General features: G+C 45.9%; 1 protein-coding gene across 1 annotated transcript in view; it reads right to left on the bottom strand.

The window, feature by feature from the left end:
• The window catches only part of LOC117517182 (RING finger protein 145-like), a 43,763-nt gene that overhangs the window by 4,217 nt on the left and 20,014 nt on the right, over positions 1-19,532 (bottom strand). Inside the window, exons 4-10 of the mRNA XM_034178111.1 lie at positions 19,371-19,462; positions 18,214-18,449; positions 17,881-18,056; positions 3,697-3,837; positions 3,428-3,610; positions 1,160-1,307; positions 901-1,023 (exon numbers count right to left, since the gene is read on the bottom strand). Of these exons, the coding sequence (XP_034034002.1) occupies positions 901-1,023; positions 1,160-1,307; positions 3,428-3,610; positions 3,697-3,837; positions 17,881-18,056; positions 18,214-18,449; positions 19,371-19,462 (1,099 nt within the window). The remainder of the gene's footprint in view (positions 1-900; positions 1,024-1,159; positions 1,308-3,427; positions 3,611-3,696; positions 3,838-17,880; positions 18,057-18,213; positions 18,450-19,370; positions 19,463-19,532) is intronic.

Genomic DNA, 19,532 nt, shown 5'->3' with positions numbered 1-19,532 from the left:
CACAAACGCTGTGGGATTACTGGGTGTAGCAACACTGAGATCCCTCGAGACATCATGTGTTTGGTTAGGCACATTTAAACAAATGATTAAACAATGATGCAGCTAATTTATGGATTTTTACAGGCTTTCTCATAAGTCAAAAAACGTCAATTAATGCTGTCCATTGATTGGCTGAAAGCTGCGGTCCTCATGCAGAGTAAATTCACACACAGAGTAAATATAAAGTCTTACCTGTTCGTTTCAGTGGATTCATCATCACATCCTGAAGAAAAATTATCCACATAAAGCCTCCTGATTTTGGAAAATGACACCTGAAAATACTTTAATTCCTTGTCGTGGCTGAAGAAAAGTCCCTCTGTGACACAGACAGTTTGTGCCACAGCTGCTCCGCCAAATCAGTCAGCGCAGCCTTCTCCTCCCCCCACCGGGTCTCTGTCTTTGTGGCACAAGTTGAAAGAGTCACAGCCTCTCATTTACCACAGGTACCAGGCGATTCTGGCTGCACCCGATTGAAATTATCTCGTGATCCACAAAGGAAAAAAAAAGTTAAAGTTACTTTGTTTTTGCGGAGACGCTGCATGACATCATGCACGTGCTGGATGCCGTGCTTGTCAATATTTACACATTAACACCTTCAGAAAAAAAGCATTTTAAAAAATCATTCTAACATCTTTCTGTGTAAATATCTAATGTTACAACATGGACAACTCTGGATTATAGACAAGTGCAGCCGATATATATAGAATTTTTTTTTTCCTTTTAAAATTGGTGGGTGCGGCTTATATTCAGGTGCGCTCAATAGTCTGGAAATTATGGTAAACCAAAACCTAAAGCAAACAAAAAGCCCCATATGTGACGATTGACAGCTGGAGGTATGCGTGCGTGCATGCTGATGCTCACCATGAACTCCAGCAATCTGTAAGTTCCGTTGACGCAGTAAATGACTTCATCCATGTTTTCCACTGGAGCTTTACGAAACTCCTCCACCATAAAAAGAATGTATATCAGCAGAGTACCGAGGACCTAAGACAAGACATTTGGAGGTTTAATTTTAAACGTCTCAAATCTCAAGGATCCACAGGCTTAATTCTTTGAGATTTAGAGTAAGACTCAAATAATTAGTGACTAAAAGAAAAATTTAATTCTGTCTGTGTGTTACCTGCAGCGAAGTCAGGATTGATGAGGAGATGATGATTAAGAGCCAAAAGTCCATATGGAAGAACTGACAGATCATGTATGCCATGTAGGCCGGAAAGATCAGCAGGAACAAACACAGAGACACAGCTCGGAAGTGCTTCCAAAGACTCCTAAAGGACAAACACCACAGTGTGGTTGAGGAGAAGGCGACCACTTTGGTTTGTGCTGGTGAATATTACACATTTAATCACTCGCATCAACTTTGCTGCACTGTGAAATGGGTTTAAATGTGTGGTCTGGACAAAACCACAAGATAAAAAAACATGGTTGTGCCCCTGTAGATGCCACAAAATCCCACTATAGGGCACTGTAACTGAAATTTTTACAGCACACTGGGTTTTTTGTAGTGTTAAATTCACTTATATTCTAAAGATCCTTGCAGTGAGTTCAAATGGATATATTCATGTTTAAAAACAACAATAATGAGTAGCTAATGACAGGTGCTGCATAACTATGTCCATTTAGGGCAAATTATATTCCAGCTCTGCATTATTGTTACAGCTTGAAAATTAAAGTAGTTATTTTCTAAATTAATGATCTCAAAGCACTGCAGATATGACATTCACACGTTGGTCTGAATGTAAACCGGATTTTCTACGGTTTTCAATGACAAGATGACCGAAAATGCCCCCACTGCTGACTGTGACAATACCCGCCAAACATTGCAGCAGAATGTGCCACCAAAAGTTAGCTGTTCAACCGTCTTTGCCGCGGTGACACAAACAGATTATGCATTGCACAAATACATTAGCGCTGTGTGCCAGATTCAAGAAGGCTGATCAGAATATGTTTCTTCATGCATACGATTGGGGGGGGGGGGGAGGATCTCATTTTTACTCCAACTTCCTGTTAGATGTTAGTCATTTTCTAACTCAGAGAGTCACCTTATTAGAAAACTAGGGATTGCAGAAAAGCCCAATTGTTTTATGATATCTTACACATTAATACCAAAGGTTTAGACAAACTGCCCTGTGAAACCAGTTTGGTTGCAGTTTTGCTAAAATCCTGTACTTATCAGCCATGATTCATTTCTTAGAGAGACGCAGCCTTGCAACTGCTCAAGGTTTAGCAAAATGTTAGCTGAAGATAGAGCTGTGCGATATGGTCTAGCATTCATACTGTTGTGAAAGTTGAGGTACAGACGGTAACTGTATATGCTGTAATATAGTAAGTCCCTTCGGCTGCTCCCTTGTTTGCACTCAGAGTCGCCACAGCAAATCCAAGACGGATCTGCATGTTGAACTGGCACAGGTTTTACGCCGGATGCCCTGTCTGATGCAACTCCACATTACATGGAGAAATGTTGCAGGGCTGGGGTTTGAACCGGGAGCCTTCTGAACTGAAACTAAGTACACTAACCACATGGCCACCACCCCTGCCACCTGTATATATTGTAATATATTCTTTGGTATATAAATTTTAATATAGCCGTTTGTGAATGGGTAATATAATCCCACAGCAAATGTATTGCAGCAGGAAGCTGTATACGCAACTTAAGAAATTTCAAATAGTACAAAATGCCATTTTGACTTCTTTGTAGTTTCACTCTGTCTGTTGATCTTCCCTGTGTGTTTGTAGGCGTGGGCTGGTCAACCTGCATACCACACAGCCGTTTCAAATCACAATCACCAACCATGCCTATTGTTTGTCTCCTCGCTATGCATCACTATTTTAAGGTTTTTTTTTCTTCATTGTTGGATTATTCTTGTTTTGTTCCTGTCCGTAACATTTTTCCCCGTCTTTGATCCTTATTAATAGAATATTCATAATCGAGTGCAAAAATTACACTGCCATCAGCCACAGACGGCTCTGCTAATTATCTGCATTACTTAGGGTGTACTGTCAAAACCGAAAACAATCTACATTGTATTTTAAGATTAAGTTTAACTGTAGCTGCATCAAAATATCTAAGCAGCCAAATGTGTATGTGGCTCTGGTTCATTCATTGTGCTGCAAGCAGCCAGAGAAAAATGATCTGCAGACAGTCATTTTAACATCATATCTGTAACATTAAGTAATGGAACATCTTTCACTTTAACTAACTGGCAAAGAAGTTACAGACATGGAGATAAAAATAAATAAATAAATCAAAACCATTTTGGAGATTAGGAGGGGGGGGGGGGGGTGTCATATGACTGCTGTATCTTGATGTGGTTTTGATGTGTGAGACAAATGTGTAGCTTAAAAAAAAAAAAAAAAAAAATCAAAATGGTGTCTGTTTCTCACTTACTTGTCTCTGGATGCACCCAGAGCCAGAACTATGGGGTCTGCTATCTCCAGCATGGACTGCAGGATGGAAGCAACAACAATGAAAAGAATGATGGAGAGGAGAAAGGCTCGATGGATAACCTGCAACTCGATGAGGCCCGTCTGCACAGCAAGGATCAGCAGAGTGATGCCTTCTGTCATCCCCCTGGACAAATAAACACCACCACATACATAAACAATACTTAAAAGCATGGCTGCATGTAAACTGAATACATGTACACACAGACTCACCGGTGCATGGTGTTGTCATTCATAAAGGCCCTATAGCCCTGCAGGTAGAACTTGCAGAGTGTGAGAACTCCAAGAGCTATGAATGAGACAGTAAAGACCAGACCCAGGAGGGAATACGGTGTACTACAACATTCTGCAACACTGTGCAAACAGAAAGAAAAGTAAGTTAGCTACAATGGAAAATAAATAAAACATGTTAGCCAGCTCAGTGTACACAACTCAATAATTCATCCTGCCATTTGTACCGAGTGACAGTATATTAACACACAATGTTTACACATTTGATGTATGCAACCTTGTGATATGAAAGGCAACAGGATTGTCATTACTTAAGAGCATACTCACAATAAACTAGCTGAATCCATAGATGTTATTCAGTAGGGCTGGATGATACACTTACACCCCCCACAAAAGTTTGGACACACTGACATACAATGTAAATATTGAAATCATTGAGATGGTGATGACTTATGTACACTCAACAAAAATATAAACGCAACACTTTTGGTTTTGCTCCCATTTTGTATGAGATGAACTCAAAGATCTAAAACATTTTCCACATACACAATATCACCATTTCTCTCAAATATTGTTCATAAACCAGTCTAAATCTGTGATAGTGAGCACTTCCCCTTTGCTTAGATAATCCATCCCACCTCACAGGTGTGCCATACCAAGATGCTGATTAGACACCATGATTAGTGCACAGGTGTGCCTTAGACTGCCCACAATAAAAGGCCACTCTGAAAGGTGCAGTTTTATCACACAGCACAATGCCACAGATGTCGCAAGATTTGAGGGAGCGTGCAATTGGCATGCTGACAGCAGGAATGTCAACAAGAGCTGTTGCTCATGTATTGAATGTTCATTTCTCTACCATAAGCCGTCTCCAAAGTTGTTTCAGAGAATTTGGCAGTACATCCAACCAGCCTCACAACCGCAGACCACGTGTAACCACACCAGCCCAGGACCTCCACATCGAGCATGTTCACCTCCAAGATCGTCTGAGACCAGCCACTCGGACAGCTGCTGAAACAATCGGTTTCCATAACCAAAGAATTTCTGCACAAACTGTCAGAAACCGTCTCAGGGAAGCTCATCTGCATGCTCGTCGTCCTCATGAGGGTCTCGATCTGACTCCAGTTCGTCGTCGTAACAGACTTGAGTGGGCAATGCTCACATTCGCTGGCGTTTGGCACGTTGGAGAGGTGTTCTCTTCACGGATGATGCGAAGGAGATGTGTTGCACTGCATGAGGCAAATGGTGGTCACACCAGATACTGACTGGTATCCCCCCCCCAATAAAACAAAACTGCACCTTTCAGAGTGGCCTTTTATTGTGGGCAGTCTAAGGCACACCTGTGCACTAATCATGGTGTCTAATCAGCATCTTGGTATGGCACACCTGTGAGGTGGGATGGATTATCTCAGCAAATGAGAAGTGCTCACTATCACAGATTTCGACTGGTTTGTGAACAATATTTGAGGGAAATGGTGATATTGTGTATGTGGAAAAAGTTCTAGATCTTTGAGTTCATCTCATACAAAATGGGAGCAAAACCAAAAGTGTTGCGTTTATATTTTTGTTGAGTATAAATAACCATATATCAAGGCCAGCAATATATAATAATATATATAATGTTATATTGAATAATATAGACCATCAGCACTTTAACAACACCTAGTGCAGGCAGGTGCGTGTGTGTCTGTCGGGGGTGGGGGGTAGCAGCATGAAAGAGGGAAATGCTGCATCTAAAGATGGAGAGATGTGTCAGTCATAACACACAACTCTAAATCTACATAATCTACATGAGACTTTGCATGACAGTATGCCGACAAGTTCTCCCACTTAGAAATCATGGAGGGGTCTGAAATTTTCATCTTAGGTGCATGTCTACTGTGAGAGACATAATCAAAAAAAAAAATCCGGAAATCATAATGTATGATTTTTTAATAGTTTATTTGTATGTTACTGCTGCAAATAAGTATTTGAACACCTGCCAACATGCAAGGATTCTGGCTCTCACAGACCTGTTAATTTAGCTTTAAGAAGCCCTCTTATTCTGCACTCTTTACCTGTATTAACTGCACCTGTATGAACTTGTTACCTGTATAAAAGACACCTGTTCACACACTCAATCAATCACACTCCAAACGTATCTGTTCTTATCTGTTTATCTGTTCTGATCGACAACAAATACTGGAACAGAAGGACACTCGGCTGGATAATCCACCAGATCAGCATAGTTCTGATCCTGGACTCCAGCAACAACAACAGCATCAATGGGCCAGAACAAACAAGCGAAACTACACCACAGTTAATTGGACCATTGAAGAGAAAAAAAAGATCTTTCACTGCTTCACTTACTCAAGGCATGAGAAGTGGGGCAGAAAGAAAAAGGCAGTATTTGAGGAACGCATAAAAGAAGCGGATTTACCACAACAAAAGAAAGAAGCCACCACAACCGCAAAACTGGAATCGATCGCCTCACAAATCGCAAAATATCTGATGGCTGAGGAAATAAAAAAAATAAAGGAAGAAGCCCAAAAGGAAGTGATAAAAGATTATCAATTGATGGATAAAGGGAAGCAACTCCAGTTTAAAAAGAGTCAGTGGAAGAGGGAGGAAGAGTGGATACTGTTGTGGGCAAAGGAATATGCCAAAAATAAAATACCCCAAAAATCAGACAAAGAGATCCAAAGAATGGCAAAAAATATTCCACCACCACTGCCCATGTAAGAAAGACATCACTTGTAAGAATATCACAACCCAAAAATCAAACTTTACCAAACAAAAACATTTCTCGGATAATGAAATAAAAACGATGCAACAGGAGGTTGAGCAAATGATAAGAGACGACATCTGCCCTCTGACGCAACCCATTACACCACCAAAAAATGAATGCCCTCAAAAAAAGTACATCCCCGAAAAAACAAACCATTCACTGCCCCCCGAAAAAAACGAACAACTCACTGCCCCCCGAAAAAAACGAGCAACTCACTGCCCCCCCAAAAAACGAGCAACTCATTGCCCCCCCAAAAAAACGAGCAACTCACTGCCCCCCAAAAAAACGAGCAACTCACTGCCCCCCGAAAAAATGAACAGTTCACCAGCTCATCTACAAAATAATATACAGGTGCACACAGACCCAGAACAGCAGGAACTAGAAGAGGAATTGGCAAATAAGATTGAAGAAACAAGAAAAATAGACATGAAAGAGCACCCAAAGCTGACTAAACTAAAGGAGAATACAAAATTCAAAAATATCCTTCAAAAAGTTAACATAGGACTGACCAAATTGGTCCCAAAAGGAGCCACATTGACAGAGTTAAACTCTGTAAATTATGGAGCGGCATGGTACATACAAAGTAAATTAGTCCCACAAGATTTGGAGAGAAACGGCACCACAAATAAAAAGAATACCATGCCACGATGGAAAAAGAAATTACAACAAAAAAATCAGCCACCTAAGAGCAGAGATCTCCCAAATGGCCACATTTTTGGGAAACAAGAACCACAAAAAGAATCTTCTTAAAAAAATAAATCGCATTAAAAGAAAATACAATGTTGAAGACAAACAGCTGGCTGAACATCAAGCCTTAGTAAAAGCTTTCGCAGCACAAATTAGGAACAAAGACAAGAAAATACAAGCAAAACAGATAAACTATTTGCAAAAAACCCCAGACTAGTGTACAGAAAGCTGGCAAACGACAATAGAAGTACAACAGCCACCTGAGAGAGAGGAAATTGAAAAATTCTGGAGACCACTCTTTGAAGACCCAAAAAAACACCAACATGGGGGTGGAAACATCATACTTTGGGGGTGCTCTTCTGCAAAGGGGACAGGACGACTGCACCGTATTGAAGGGCGTATGGATGAGGTCTTGTATTGCGAGATTTTGGCAAACAACCTCCTTCCCTCAGTAAGAGCATTGAAGATGGGTCATGGCTGGGTCTTCCAGCATGACAATGACCCCAAACACACAGCCAGGGCAACAAAGGAGGGGCTCCGTAAGAAGCATTTCAAGGTCCTGGAGTGGCCTGGCCAGTCTCCAGACCTGAACTCAATAGAAAATCTTTGGAGGGAGCTGACACTCCAAATCTGAAAAATCTAGAGAAGATCTGTATGGAGGAGTCGACCAATATCCCTGCTGCAGTGTGTGAAAACCTGGTGAAAAACTACATGAAACATTTGACCTCTGTAACTGCAAACAAAGGCTACTGTACCAAATATTAACGTTGATTTTCACAGGTGTTCAAATACTTATTTGCAGCAGTAACATACAAATAAATTATTAAAAAAATCATACATTGTGATTTCCCTAAGATGAAAATTTCAGACCCCTCCATGATTTCTAAGTGGAAGAACTTGCAAAACCGCAGGGTGTTCAAATACTTATTTTCCTCACTGTGTATATATATATATATATATATATATATATATATGTTGTGAAAGTGTAGGAACACGGACCCACAACAGGGAGCGCAAATGAACGGACAATGGAGAAGATAAATAACAAGTTTTACTATTGTGAAACGAGCACAACCAATACAACCATCAACAATTTGGGGATAAGCCGAATTCTGCTGGTGTCGTGTGGGCAGGCTCGAAGGTAGGAGACGTCCGTCCGGGTCGAACCGGAACCATCCAGATTTCCTCTGCCACCGAACCCTGGAAGTACTGGAACCGCCAAGTCCCGAATTCCCAGGTGGCCACTGCCTCCGCTCGTCGGATCCGGTACTGCTGGAAAGAGAGAGCAACAACACACAGGTGTGGATGCGGCTGCACCCAGTAACACGGAGAGGGGAGAAGCTGCCTCCACCTCTCGTCCCAAAAAAGCAGGAAGGTGAGTACTTATCTAGTCACTCGGCCTGCGGTAGTCCGCTGTCCTGAAAGGTTTAACAAGTTTATCGATTAACACAGAATATGCTGCAGAGAATGTTACCTCTATCTCAAGGCGATATCTCGGCATCGAGGTGGAGACGCCGTCCTGATGATATACCTCCGTGCTGAGTGGAGTCAGCTGTGTCCGGTAATGGGTGACAGCTGTCACCCTGGCTGCTCTCATCAGGCGGCAGCGCCCTCTGGTGCCTGGAGCCCGCACTCCAGGCAGGGCGCCCTCTGGTGGTGGTGGGCCAGCAGTACCTCCTCTTCAGCGGCCCACACAACAGGACCCCCCCCTCAACGGGCGCCTCCTGGCGCACGACCGGGCTTGTCCGGATGGCGACGGTAGAAGTCGGCCAGGAGGGCCGGGTCCAGGATGAAGCCCTTCTTCACCCAAGAGCGTTCTTCAGGGCCGTACCCCTCCCAGTCCACCAGGTACTGAAAACCCCGGCCCATTCGACGGACATCGAGGAGCCGGCGCACGGTCCAAGCCGGTTCCCCGTCGATGATCCGGGCAGGAGGTGGTGCCGGACCCGGGGTGCAGAGGGGTGAGGTGTGATGGGATTTTATCCGGGAGACATGAAACACTGGGTGAATCCGCAGCGAGGCCGGAAGCTGAAGCCTCACTGCGGCGGGATTGATGACTTTGAGGATCTTGAAGGGACCGATGTATCGTTCTTGGAGCTTGGGGGAGTCCACTTGAAGGGGAATGTCCTTGGTGGACAACCACACTTCCTGCCCAGGAAGATACGTGGGGGCCGGGGCCCGCCGCCGGTCTGCATGTTTCTTCGCCCTCGTCCGGGCCTTCAACAAAGCAGAGCGGGCGGCACGCCACACCCGACGGCACTTCCGTAGGTGGGCCTGGACCGAGGGCACACCGACCTCTCCCTCGACCACCGGAAACAAGGGGGGCTGATACCCCAAGCACACCTCAAACGGGGAGAGGCCGGTGGCTGATGACACTTGGCTGTTGTGGGCGTACTCGATCCAGGCCAGGTGGGTACTCCAGGCCGTCGGGTGCGCGGCTGTCACACAGCGTAGTGTCTGCTCCAATTCTTGGTTGGCCCGCTCTGCTTGCCCGTTGGTCTGGGGGTGGTACCCGGACGAAAGGCTGACCGAGGCCCCCAGTTCCCGGCAGAAGCTCCTCCAAACGTGTGAGGTAAACTGGGGACCGCGATCGGAGACGATGTCTGATGGTATACCATGCAGACGGACGACGTGGTGGACCAGGAGGTCCGCTGTCTCCTGGGCCGTTGGGAGCTTCGGGAGGGCCACGAAGTGGGCCGCCTTGGAGAAACGGTCCACTATCGTGAAGACGACGGTGTTTCCCTGGGACGGCGGGAGACCCGTGACAAAGTCCAGGCCGATGTGGGACCAGGGGCGATGAGGCACGGGCAGTGGCTGTAGCTGCCCTGAGGTCTTTCTGTGGTCGGCCTTGCCCCTGGCGCAGGTGGTACAGGCCTGGACGTAGTCCCGGATGTCGGCCTCCAGGGATGCCCACCAGAAGCGTTGCCGGACGACTGTCACAGTCCTTCGCACCCCAGGGTGACAGGAGAGTTTAGAACCATGACAGAAGTCCAGGACTGCAGCCCTAGCTTCTGGTGGGACGTATAGTCTGTTCTTTGGTCCGTTTCCGGGGTCCGGGTCACGGGTCAGGGCCTCCCGGACGGTCTTCTCCACGTCCCAGGTGAGGGCGGCCACGATAGCGGACTCCGGGATGATGGGATCCGACGGTTCCGTTTTGACTTCGTCTTCGTGCACCCGGGACAATGCATCCGATCTTTCATTCTTGGTCCCGGGACGGTAGGTAATCCGGAAGTCAAAACGGCCAAAGAACAGTGACCAGCGGGCTTGCCTGGGGTTCAGCCGCTTGGCGGTCCTGATGTACTCCAGGTTCCGATGGTCAGTGAAAACCGTGAATGGCACGGCTGTTCCCTCCAACAGATGTCTCCACTCTTCGAGGGCCTCTTTCACAGCAAGGAGTTCCCGATTGCCGACGTCATAGTTCCGTTCAGCGGGGGTCAACCTGCGGGAAAAATAGGCACACGGGTGAAGGACCTTATCGGTCTTCCCGCTCTGGGAGAGCACCGCTCCTATCCCTGAGTCCGAGGCATCCACTTCAACCACTAACTGGCGGCTAGGATCGGGCTGCACCAGAACTGGTGCAGACGAAAAGCGCTGTTTCAACTCCTTGAACGCGGCTTCGCACTGATCCGACCAGGTGAAGGGGACTTTTGGTGAGGTCAGGGCTGTCAGGGGGCTAACTACCTGACTGTAGCCCTTAATGAACCTCCTGTAGAAATTAGCAAAGCCAAGGAACTGTTGCAGCTTCCTACGGCTTGTGGGTTGGGGCCAATCTCTCACCGCCGCAACCTTGGCCGGATCAGGGGCGACGGAGTTGGAGGAGATGATAAACCCCAGGAAGGACAAAGAAGTGCGGTGGAATTCACACTTCTCGCCCTTCACAAACAGGCGGTTCTCCAACAACCGCTGCAGGACCTGACGGACATGCCGGACATGAGTCTCAGGATCCGGGGAAAAGATGAGTATATCGTCCAGATACACGAAGACGAACCGGTGCAGGAAGTCCCGCAAGACATCGTTTACCAACGCTTGGAAAGTCGCGGGACCATTAGTGAGACCGAACGGCATGACCAGGTACTCAAAATGGCCTAACGGGGTGTTAAATGCCGTCTTCCATTCGTCTCCCTTCCGGATCCGAACCAAATGATACGCATTCCTAAGATCAAGCTTGGTGAAGATTTTGGCTCCATGCAAGGGGGTGAACACTGAATCCAACAAGGGCAACGGGTATCGATTGCAAACCGTGATTTCGTTCAACCCCTATAATCAATGCATGGACGAAGCCCGCCATCCTTTTTACCCACAAAAAAGAAACCAGCACCCATCGGAGAGGTGGAATTCCGGATCAACCCGGCAGCTAATGAGTCCCGGATGTAGGTCTCCATTGATTCACGCTCCGGCCGTGAGAGGTTGTACAGCCTACTGGACGGGAACTCACTGCCTGGAACCAAATCAATGGCACAATCATACGGGCGGTGGGGAGGAAACGTGAGAGCCAGATTCTTGCTGAACACGTCAGCGAGGTCATGGTACTCCGCCGGCACCGCCTTCAGATTGGGCGGGACTCGGACCTCCTCCTTAGCTTGGGAGCCGGGAGGAACCGAGGAACCTAGACACTCCCGATGGCAGGTTTCGCTCCACTGAACCACTACCCCGGACGGCCAATCGATCCGGGGATTGTGTTTTAGCATCCATGGAAAACCCAAAACCACACGGGAGGTGGCCTGAGTCACAAAGAACTCGATCACCTCCCGGTGGTTACCTGACACCACCAGAGCTACTGGAGGTGTCTTATGCGTGATTGGTGGGAGTAGGGAGCCATCTAGTGCCCGAACCTGCACAGGCGAGGTAAGAGCCACCAGAGGGAGCCCTATCTCCCTCGCCCATCTACTGTCTAGCAGATTCCCCTCGGAGCCCGTGTCCACCAGTGCTGGGGCCTTCAGGGTTGAATCCTCAAACAGGATCGTGACTGGGAGTCGTGTGGCAATGTGGGTGTGTCCCACGTGAATGTTTCGGCCCACCCCTGGCCCAGTCTCTAGGGGCGGGCGTTGGAGTTTAACCGCTCGGGGCAGTCGTTTGCCAGATGCTCAATCGAGCCACAAACAAAACAAGCTCCGTGGGCCCGCCTCCTTTGTGCTCCAGGTGCCCTAAATGTTGCCCTGCTCGTGTCCATAGCTTCGTCAGCAGGGGGAGCCGTAGGCGCACGGAGCGCAGGAACAGAGGAGCGTGGGGAGGGCGGAGCTCGGTCGGAACCGGAAGGGAGAGGGACGACGCGTGCCTGGCCACGCCCTTCGCCTCGTTCCCGACGGCGTTCCTCTAGCCGGTTGTCGAGTCGTATGACTAGATCGATGAGCCCATCTAAATCCCGCGGTTCGTCCTTCGCCACCAGGTGCTCTTTTAGGACCAGTGACAGTCCGTTTACAAAGGCGGCGCGGAGGGCAGTGCTATTCCAGCAGGATCTCGCCGCCGCGATGCGGAAGGCGACTGCATAGGCAGCTGCGCTCCGACGCCCCTGTCTTATTGACAGTAGCGCGGTTGAAGCGGTCTCTCCTCTATTGGGATGATCGAACACCGTTCTGAGCTCCCGCACAAACCCATCGTATGTATGAAGGAGCCGTGAGTTCTGCTCCCAGAGCGCTGTAGCCCAAGCGCGTGCCTCCCCGCGAAGCAGGTTTATTACATAAGCTACTTTGCTAGCGTCAGTCGCGTACATCACGGGACGCTGTGCGAAGACGAGCGAACACTGCATCAAAAAAGCCGCGCACGTCTCCACACAGCCTCCGTACGGTTCTGGAGGGCTTATGTATGCTTCTGGGGACGGAGGGAGGGGCCGTTGAACGACCAGTGGAACGTCACTATTACGCGCAGGGTCCTCGGGAGGGAGAGCCGCAGCGGCGCCCGAAGGGCGTGCTTCCACTTGTGCGGCGAGAGCCTCCACCCTGCGGTTTAGGAGAACGTTCTGCTCGGTCATTAAATCCATCCGAGTGGTGAAAGCGGTGAGGATCCGCTGCAACTCACCGATTACCCCTCCCGAAGACGCCGACGCTCCCTGATCTTCCATTGGCCGTTCAACAGCCGGTTGACGCCCCTCGGGATCCATGACGCTGGCCGAGATATCCTGTTGTGAAAGTGTAGGAACACGGACCCACAACAGGGAGCGCAAATGAACGGACAATGGAGAAGATAAATAACAAGTTTTACTATTGTGAAACGAGCACAACCAATACAACAATCAACAATTTGGGGATAAGCCGAATTCTGCTGGTGTCGTGTGGGCAGGCTCGAAGGTAGGAGACGTCCGTCCGGGTCGAACCGGAACCATCCAGATTTCCTCTGCCACCGAACCCTGGAAGTACTGGAACCGCCAAGTCCCGAATTCCCAGGTGGCCACTGCCTCCGCTCGTCGGATCCGGTACTGCTGGCAAGAGAGAGCAACAACACACAGGTGTGGATGCGGCTGCACCCAGTAACACGGAGAAGGGAGAAGCTGCCTCCACCTCTCGTCCCAAAAAAGCAGGAAGGTGAGTACTTATCTAGTCACTCGGCCTGCGGTAGTCCGCTGTCCTGAAAGGTTTAACAAGTTTATCGATTAACACAGAATATGCTGCAGAGAATGTTACCTCTATCTCAAGGCGATATCTCGGCATCGAGGTGGAGACGCCGTCCTGATGATATACCTCCGTGCTGAGTGGAGTCAGCTGTGTCCGGTAATGGGTGACAGCTGTCACCCTGGCTGCTCTCATCAGGCGGCAGCGCCCTCTGGTGCCTGGAGCCCGCACTCCAGGCAGGGCGCCCTCTGGTGGTGGTGGGCCAGCAGTACCTCCTCTTCAGCGGCCCACACAACATATATATATATATATATATATATATATATATATATATATATATATATATATATATATATACACACACACACACACACACACACACACACACACACACACACACACACACACACACACACACACACAGGCAAATGTGAGGTATCACTGTGAAGCACAGATTATGCATCAGATGGAAAAGTGCTACAGAAATGCAGTCCATTTACCACACACATACGCACACATGCACTCTATGGGGGAAACTGGGCTTTGGTGGAAACAGTGAGCACCCATTTGGAGAAATGAATATGCTGTACAAATAAAACTGTCATGTTTCTTTAGAGCTGCGGTGGACAACAATGTAGCACTAAGGACCAAGAGGATATGTGGGGTCATTGCAATTGTTAAGCTCAGAAGGTAATTTAAAAATATAACGCAATGCTAAAATACCCTTGGCGGTATGAGCATTGTGTTCTGTATAATTTGCAGTTGTTTAATTATTAAGTTCCAAAAACTGAGTTAGCAGCTAGCAACCAGACTGTGACGTCACGGTGCAGCTCTACTCTGACTGGCTGTCACCCCCACCACTCAAAAACGAAACAATGCCAACGTCTGCTAAATGTCTTTTAAAACAATTCAGCGGTATTATTAGGTTCTAAAAACAGCGTTTTCAGTTTTAGAAGTGCTTAATTGTCGCTCGCGTCTACATAATATATGACAAAGAGGTTATATTTACACACAAACTAAACAGAGTTTTGCTACAAACCAGTGACGTCACCACACTAACATCTGCTAAATGTTCTGTAAATCCTTCCAGAGGTGCTATCAGGTCTCAAATACAGCGTTTGTAGTTTTAGAAGTGTTTATTTCTCGCTAGCTTTTACATAATATATGAGAAAGGCGTTATTTCTAGCCAAAAAATGAAGTGAAGTTAGCACCTAGCAATAGCAGGAAGCGACATCACCACGCTTGCGCACTAATGTCTGTGAGATCACGCCATAAAATTAGGTACAGAATGTGACATTTTAATGTCTTAAATTAATAAAGAAGGTCAAGGAGTCACTATCTTTGAACTTGTCCAAGGTCTGTGTCCCAAGAATGTACCCTGTGAGCTTTAAATCAGAAGTGCCTGACTCCGTGGTATAACTCACAAACTCGTAGCTTAAAGCAGATAACCCGTAAGTTGGAGAGGAAATGGCGTCTCACTAATTTAGAAGATCTTCACTTAGCCTGGAAAAAGAGTCTGTTGCTCTATAAAAAAGCCCTCCGTAAAGCTAGGACATCTTTCTACTCATCACTAATTGAAGAAAATAAGAACAACCCCAGGTTTTTTTCAGCACTGTAGCCAGGCTGACAAAGACTCAGAGCTCTATTGAGCTGAGTATTCCATTAACTTTAACTAGTAATGACTTCATGACTTTCTTTGCTAACAAAATTTTAACTATTAGAGAAAAAATTACTCATAACCATCCCAAAGACGTATCGTTATCTTTGGCTGCTTTCAGTGATGCCGGTATTTGGTTAGACTCTTTCTCTCCGATTGTTCTGTCTGAGTTATTTTCATTAGTTACTTCATCCAAACCATTAACATGTTTATTAGACCCCATTCCTACCAGGCTGCTCAAGGAAGCCCTACCATTATTTAATGCTTCGATCTTAAATATGATCAATCTATCTTTGTTAATTGGCTATGTACCACAGGCTTTTAAGGTGGCAGTAATTAAACCATTACTTAAAAAGCCATCACTTGACCCAGCTATCTTAGCTAATTATAGGCCAATCTCCAACCTTCCTTTTCTCTCAAAAATTCTTGAAAGGGTAGTTGTAAAACAGCTAACTGATCATCTGCAGAGGAATGGTCTATTTGAAGAGTTTCAGTCAGGTTTTAGAATTCATCATAGTACAGAAACAGCATTAGTGAAGGTTACAAATGATCTTCTTATGGCCTCGGACAGTGGACTCATCTCTGTGCTTGTTCTGTTAGACCTCAGTGCTGCTTTTGATATTGTTGACCATAAAATTTTATTACAGAGATTAGAGCATGCCATAGGTATTAAAGGCACTGCGCTGCAGTGGTTTGAATCACATTTGTCTAATAGATTACAATTTGTTCATGTAAATGGGGAATCTTCTTCACATCTTCTTGTGGAGTTCCACAAGGTTCTGTGCTAGGACCAATTTTATTCACTTTATACATGCTTCCCTTAGGCAGTATTATTAGACGGTATTGCTTAAATTTTCATTGTTACGCAGATGATACCCAGCTTTATCTATCCATGAAGCCAGAGGACACACACCAATTAGCTAAACTGCAGGATTGTCTTACAGACATAAAGACATGGATGACCTCTAATTTCCTGCTTTTAAACTCAGATAAAACTGAAGTTATTGTACTTGGCCCCACAAATCTTAGAAACATGGTGTCTAACCAGATCCTTACTCTGGATGGCATTACCCTGACCTCTAGTAATACTGTGAGAAATCTTGGAGTCATTTTTATCAGGATATGTCATTCAAAGCGCATATTAAACAAATATGTAGGACTGCTTTTTTGCATTTACGCAATATCTCTAAAATCAGAAAGGTCTTGTCTCAGAGTGATGCTGAAAAACTAATTCATGCATTTATTTCCTCTAGGCTGGACTATTGCAATTCATTATTATCAGGTTGTCCTAAAAGTTCCCTAAAAAGCCTTCAGTTAATTCAAAATGCTGCAGCTAGAGTACTGACGGGGACTAGAAGGAGAGAGCATATCTCACCCATATTGGCCTCTCTTCATTGGCTTCCTGTTAATTCTAGAATAGAATTTAAAATTCTTCTTCTTACTTATAAGGTTTTGAATAATCAGGTCCCATCTTATCTTAGGGACCTCGTAGTACCATATCACCCCAATAGAGCGCTTCGCTCTCAGACTGCAGGCTTACTTGTAGTTCCTAGGGTTTGTAAGAGTAGAATGGGAGGCAGAGCCTTCAGCTTTCAGGCTCCTCTCCTGTGGAACCAGCTCCCAATTCAGATCAGGGAGACAGACACCCTCTCTACTTTTAAGATTAGGCTTAAAACTTTCCTTTTTGCTAAAGCTTATAGTTAGGGCTGGATCAGGTGACCCTGAACCATCCCTTAGTTATGCTGCTATAGACGAAGACTGCTGGGGGGGTTCCCATGATGCACTGTTTCTTTCTCTTTTTGCTCTATATGCACCACTCTGCATTTAATCATTAGTGATCGATCTCTGCTCCCCTCCACAGCATGTCTTTTTCCTGGTTCTCTCCCTCAGCCCCAACCAGTCCCAGCAGAAGACTGCCCCTCCCTGAGCCTGGTTCTGCTGGAGGTTTCTTCCTGTTAAAAGGGAGTTTTTCCTTCCCACTGTAGCCAAGTGCTTGCTCACAGGGGGTCGTTTTGACCGTTGGGGTTTTACATAATTATTGTATGGCCTTGCCTTACAATATAAAGCGCCTTGGGGCAATTGTTTGTTGTGATTTGGCGCTATATAAAAAATTGATTGATTGATTGATTTTTAAGACTGGCAGTAATAGCTAGACTTATGCTGAGCAAAGACGGATGGATGGACGGATGCCAGGTCTTTGCAATACCCGATGGCGGCCATATGTTGGCCTCAGGTAATGAGCACCACTATGAGTTGAGGGGAAGAGCTGGTCTCCCAGGGGGGTTGGGGGGAGAGACTGCATAGGTGATCAGTTCCAAAAACCTGCACCTTATTGGCACTTCATAGCACACAGATGATCCACTCTGACTTAGGCTATACATCTTGTAATATACACATAAAGTCGTTTGTAACAGTGGGTGCTAAACTGGTGCAGAAACACCAAACCTGAATGATGTACGAGTTGCAGTAGAGCTTAAATTCTAACCTGTGGCCATGACTCATGACTATACCTGGTAAGGAAGAGGAAAAGTAGCCTCTCCCTTGAGGTAGGCTGGTCTCGGGTGCTGAAGTAGGAGTAGATTTGAAGAGCAAACAGCAGCAACCAGAAACACATGAAGAGCACTGGAAGGACGAGCTGATTCCACAAAGACATACCTAAAGCAAGCAGTCCGTACACCTCCACCACCTAGGAGAAGGGCATAAAAAACAGGAAAGATATGCAGACACAGGTTACAGTTAACAGTAAGGTTGAGGAACTCTGAACAACACAAACAGCATTACAACAGAAAACAAACACCTGCAATTTTTTTGACTGATGCCAAACCAATTCAGCAGTGTGTTACCTGAGCCAGTTCTCTGTAGGCAGTCTTGGCCAGGTTGTATGGTACCAGCAGATTAGAAGCTAGAAAGTAAATAACCTCCAAGCCTGTGAAGATCATGGAGAACTTATTAATGAAGACAATGGTCTCCAATGGAACTAGACACAGTCTGGCCATCAGAGGGAGGAGATGGGCAGAGAAAAGCCAAATCCTCTTGGTCTGCATCACACAGGAGCAGAGTGTACACACCACCAGCTGGCCTGAAAAACAACACAGACATACTGTCAACAAAATCAGATGTACACAAATACCCTGTTACAACTGTGGTTTGGAAGCCACTTCTGAAACACTTGTTATATTGGGTATTTGCACAATTAGAACTGTAATTAATTAAGTTTATGTCTAAGTATTAACAGTATGTCTGCAATTCGCCCCTCTGAAGAGCACCACTCATTCGCTGCTGCAACCCAGATATTTCAGCTTTCTCAGGCTTCAGTCTGAAATAAAAATAGACCTCAAAAATTGCTTATTCATCGCACTGATAACTCCACCTCTACTTTACAGCGAGACCAAACCAGGTCTTACAGATTCAGGAACACAGCACCTATTAATAGATTAAATTTTATAATGTCACTGTCTCTTCTAGAGCATAGATTTCTCTGCTTTCTCAGCAGTAGCTGGCAGTACCAGCATTCAGTAAGACTGATGTGAAAAAGCTCAGGCAACAGATTTAAAGGGCTGATTTTTAACTGAATAAATCTCTCAATCCTAAAATTCGTATATGTGGTCAACATCTTCATTTGCCCACGCTATAAAGGCTAAAGCATAGACAGATTACAAATCTGCATTTCTAGGTATGTTAGCAGCATAAACACACTTGCAGTAAAGCAGAGTAGTACTGCTGCTACAAGTACCCCTGAGGGAGCTGCAGTTCAACTCATTCAGTACTGATTCAACTGATTTTTTTTTTCATACTTTTATAGACCATATAGCTGTATGGGTGATCACAGGAAGCAAGTAAGGAGATAAAACATTAACTAAGGTCAGGAAATAACAGTGGAGTAACTAAGGTTTGGAGATGTGTTAACACGATCAACTGAACCAGCTGCCTGTGTTCCAGTTTGTGAAGTGATGTATTCAGGCCATGTAACATGCACACATCTTCATGTATGATATTGTACCTATGAGAGCAGTGGTGAATCTGTTCGTGGAGAGAGGTTCCAAGTAGACAGGTCCTTCATAGCCAGACTCCAGTTCACTGCGGACATAATCTCTGCACAAAGAATGATACAGGAGTGTTACCTATAACACATGTTCTTTAGTGCTCACTTTACAACAGTCCT

This window comes from Thalassophryne amazonica, chromosome 9, assembly GCF_902500255.1.
Source record: "Thalassophryne amazonica chromosome 9, fThaAma1.1, whole genome shotgun sequence".
In the NCBI taxonomy this organism is placed as follows: domain Eukaryota; kingdom Metazoa; phylum Chordata; class Actinopteri; order Batrachoidiformes; family Batrachoididae; genus Thalassophryne; species Thalassophryne amazonica.
Note: the sequence above shows the minus strand (reverse complement) of the source record. Positions and strands in the feature narration are given on the sequence as shown.